The sequence below is a fragment of the Cetorhinus maximus genome, chromosome 23, assembly GCF_964194155.1.
Source record: "Cetorhinus maximus chromosome 23, sCetMax3.hap1.1, whole genome shotgun sequence".
In the NCBI taxonomy this organism is placed as follows: Eukaryota; Metazoa; Chordata; class Chondrichthyes; order Lamniformes; family Cetorhinidae; genus Cetorhinus; species Cetorhinus maximus.
Genome location: NC_135901.1, coordinates 64,787,763 through 64,790,473, shown reverse-complemented (window position 1 = coordinate 64,790,473; position 2,711 = coordinate 64,787,763). Strand labels below are relative to the sequence as shown.

Sequence of the window (2,711 nt, the reverse complement as noted above, 5' to 3'; positions counted from 1 at the left end):
AAATTCTGTCAATGTTCTGGTAGAGTTGTGTAGGCCCAGACTGGCAGGCAGGTTCACTTCCCTGAAGGACATTAGTGAACCAGTTGGGTTTTTATGATAATCCAGCAGATTTCATGGACACTTTTTCCTAATGCCAGTCCCACACGTTGAGCTCAATTTCACACCCAGCCTTTGTGTTTTTGTGAGTTCTCCCTCACTCACCTTTGTTTGTTTTGTACTATTTTCACAGGGTTTGCAGTCCAGAATCACAAACCCGACATCACATCAGGATCTGACGGTGTCGTCCAATTTATCGTAACCCAAATACCATCGGATTTTGAATATGGGGGTTAAGAGCCCTGTTCACAGTGGGGAGAAAGCGCATGCCTGTTCTGTGCGTGGGCGAGGCTTCGGCCGATCATCTGACCTGTTGAAACACAGTCAAAATGGAGAGAATTCATTGAAATGTGGGGACTATGGGAAGGGATTCAATCACCCATCCCAGCTGGAAATCCATCAGTGTACAAGCACTGGAGAGAGGCCATTCACAAGTTCAGTGTGTGGAAAGGGATTTTCTGATTCATCCAACCGACTGAAAAACCAGCAAGTTCACGCTAGGGAGAGGCCATTCACCTGCTCCGAGTGTGGGAAGGGATTCACTCAGTCATTCCACCTGCTGAGACACCAGCAAGTTCACACTAGGGAGAGACTGTTTACCTGTTCTGTGTGTAAAAAGGGATTTGCTGATTCATCCTCCCTAATGAAACATAAGCGAGTTCACACTGGGGAAAGACCGTTTACCTGCACTGTGTGTAAAAAGGGATTTGCTGATTCATCCTCCCTAATGAAACATAAGCGAGTTCACACTGGGGAGAGACCATTTACCTGCACTGTGTGTAAAAAGGGATTTGCTGATTCATCCAACCGACTGAAACACCAGCGAGTTCACACTGGGGAGAGACCATTTACCTGTTCTGATTGTGGGAAGGGATTCACTCAGTCATTCCATCTGCTAAAACACCAACGAGTTCATACTGGGGAGAGACCATTTACCTGTTCTGATTGTGGGAAGGGACTCACTGATTCATGCACCCTGCTGAGACACCAGAGAGTTCATACTAGGGAAAGACCATTTACCTGTTCTGATTGTGGGAAAGGATTCACTGATTCATCCAACCTGCTGAGACACCCGAGAGTTCATACTGGAGAGAAACCGTTTACCTGCTCCACATGTGGAAAGGGATTTGCTGATCCATCCAACCTCCTGGAACACCAGCGAGTTCACACTGGGGAAAGAACATTCACCTGCTCCAAGTGTGGGAAGGGATTCACTCGGTCATTCCATCTTTCATTTCATCAGCGAGTTCATACTGGGGAGAGACCGTTCACCTGCTCCAAGTGTGGGAAGGGATTCACTCGGTCATTCCATCTACTGAGACACCAGAGAGTTCACACTGGGGAGAGGCCATTTACCTGCTCAGAGTGTGGGAAGGGATTCACTCTGTCATTCCATCTACTGAGACACCAGAGAGTTCACAAGTAACTGCTGTGGTTGGATTTAGTTCCCAATGATATTCTTGTCTGAAGCATATTCATAAGAGTGTGTTTCTGCTGAGGTTAATAAACTCCAGCCCAGTTACAGATTCTGTATAAAATTGGAATAAATCAGCTTTGCGATAATCAGTGTGTTGAGTCGTTTTGATATCTCTAGCACAAGTTAGTTCCTTTTGAAGGGCTCTCCCTCTGCCCTGTCTCCTCCATCCTCAGCCCCAACGACAATTGTGAGGAGCTCATGGAGCTTCTTTGTCACTAAGATTGAGACAATCCGATCAGCTGCCTCTGCTGCTTCCCTCCCTTCCACTAACCCACCGGGACAAACTGTCTCTAAATTTCCCCCAATGTCTGAGCCCTGAACACATCTTTTTCCAGTTTCTCTCCCATCTCCTCTCATGCCCTCTGTGTGCACCACCTGCTCCATCGACCCTATTCCCACTAAACTATTGACCATCCAACTTCCCCATGTTTACCGTCATTGTCAATGGTTCTCTCTTTTCAGATACTATTCTGCTCTCCTTTAAACCTTCCATCATTATATATCCTTAAATAAAAACAAGCCCTTCACTCTTCCATCTTTGCATGCTGCTGCCCCATCTCCAGCCTCTCTTTCCTTTCAAAAATCCTTAAACATTTTGTAATCTCCCAAAACTGTCCATTTTTCCGAGAACTCCCTATTTGAATCCCTCCAATCAGGTTTCTGCCCTGCCTCAGTTCGAAAACAGTTCTTATCAAAGCCACAAGTGAGATCCTATGTGGCTGCGACACAGGTAAACTTTCTCTTCTGGTCCTTCCCGACGTGTCTCACCTTCTTGGAGAGGAGTCAGCCAGACCTGTGAGGAACACCTCTGATCGGGCAGCGGGCTGAGTTTGAAAATAAACCCAAGGGCGACATCGCAGGAAAACTTGGTTGGTGAGAAGTTGCTGTTAGGGAGTATGTTTAAATAGCTTAAAACTAGAAAAAAAAAAGCATAACATTTATAAAGAAGTAGCTGCCTGGATTTCAGTAAGGAACACCAGCAATAGGGAATTAACGTTAAATCAAGTCAAAGTGAAATAGAGTCATAAAGTAAACCAAAGTAAGGTAAAGTTAGGAGAAGTGTCGCAAAGTGAAGTTACTGTTAATTTATTCTTACTAGTCCTCCTTACTTTAAGTGTAAAATTAGAAGGAAGTAAAA

General features: G+C 45.2%; 1 protein-coding gene across 1 annotated transcript; it reads left to right on the top strand.

Annotated features, from left to right (window-relative positions):
* Positions 1-322: 322 nt before the first annotated feature.
* LOC144698088 (uncharacterized) lies at positions 323-1,522 on the top strand. Its single transcript, XM_078570011.1, has 2 exons — positions 323-670; positions 752-1,522. The coding sequence occupies exons 1-2, from the start codon at positions 323-325 to the stop codon at positions 1,520-1,522; spliced, it is 1,119 nt and encodes a 372-aa protein (XP_078426137.1).
* The last annotated feature ends 1,189 nt before the right edge of the window (positions 1,523-2,711 follow it).

What these genes read in the sequence shown, in the direction of transcription:
- LOC144698088 (XM_078570011.1), top strand. Translation starts at nt 323, where the DNA reads ATGGGGGTTAAGAGCCCTGTTCACAGTGGGGAGAAAGCGCATGCCTGT. An exon ending in ACCTGCTGAGACACCAGCAA is followed by an intron (nt 671 to 751) that starts GTTCACACTAGG and finishes ATGAAACATAAG; the next exon opens with CGAGTTCACACTGGGGAAAG.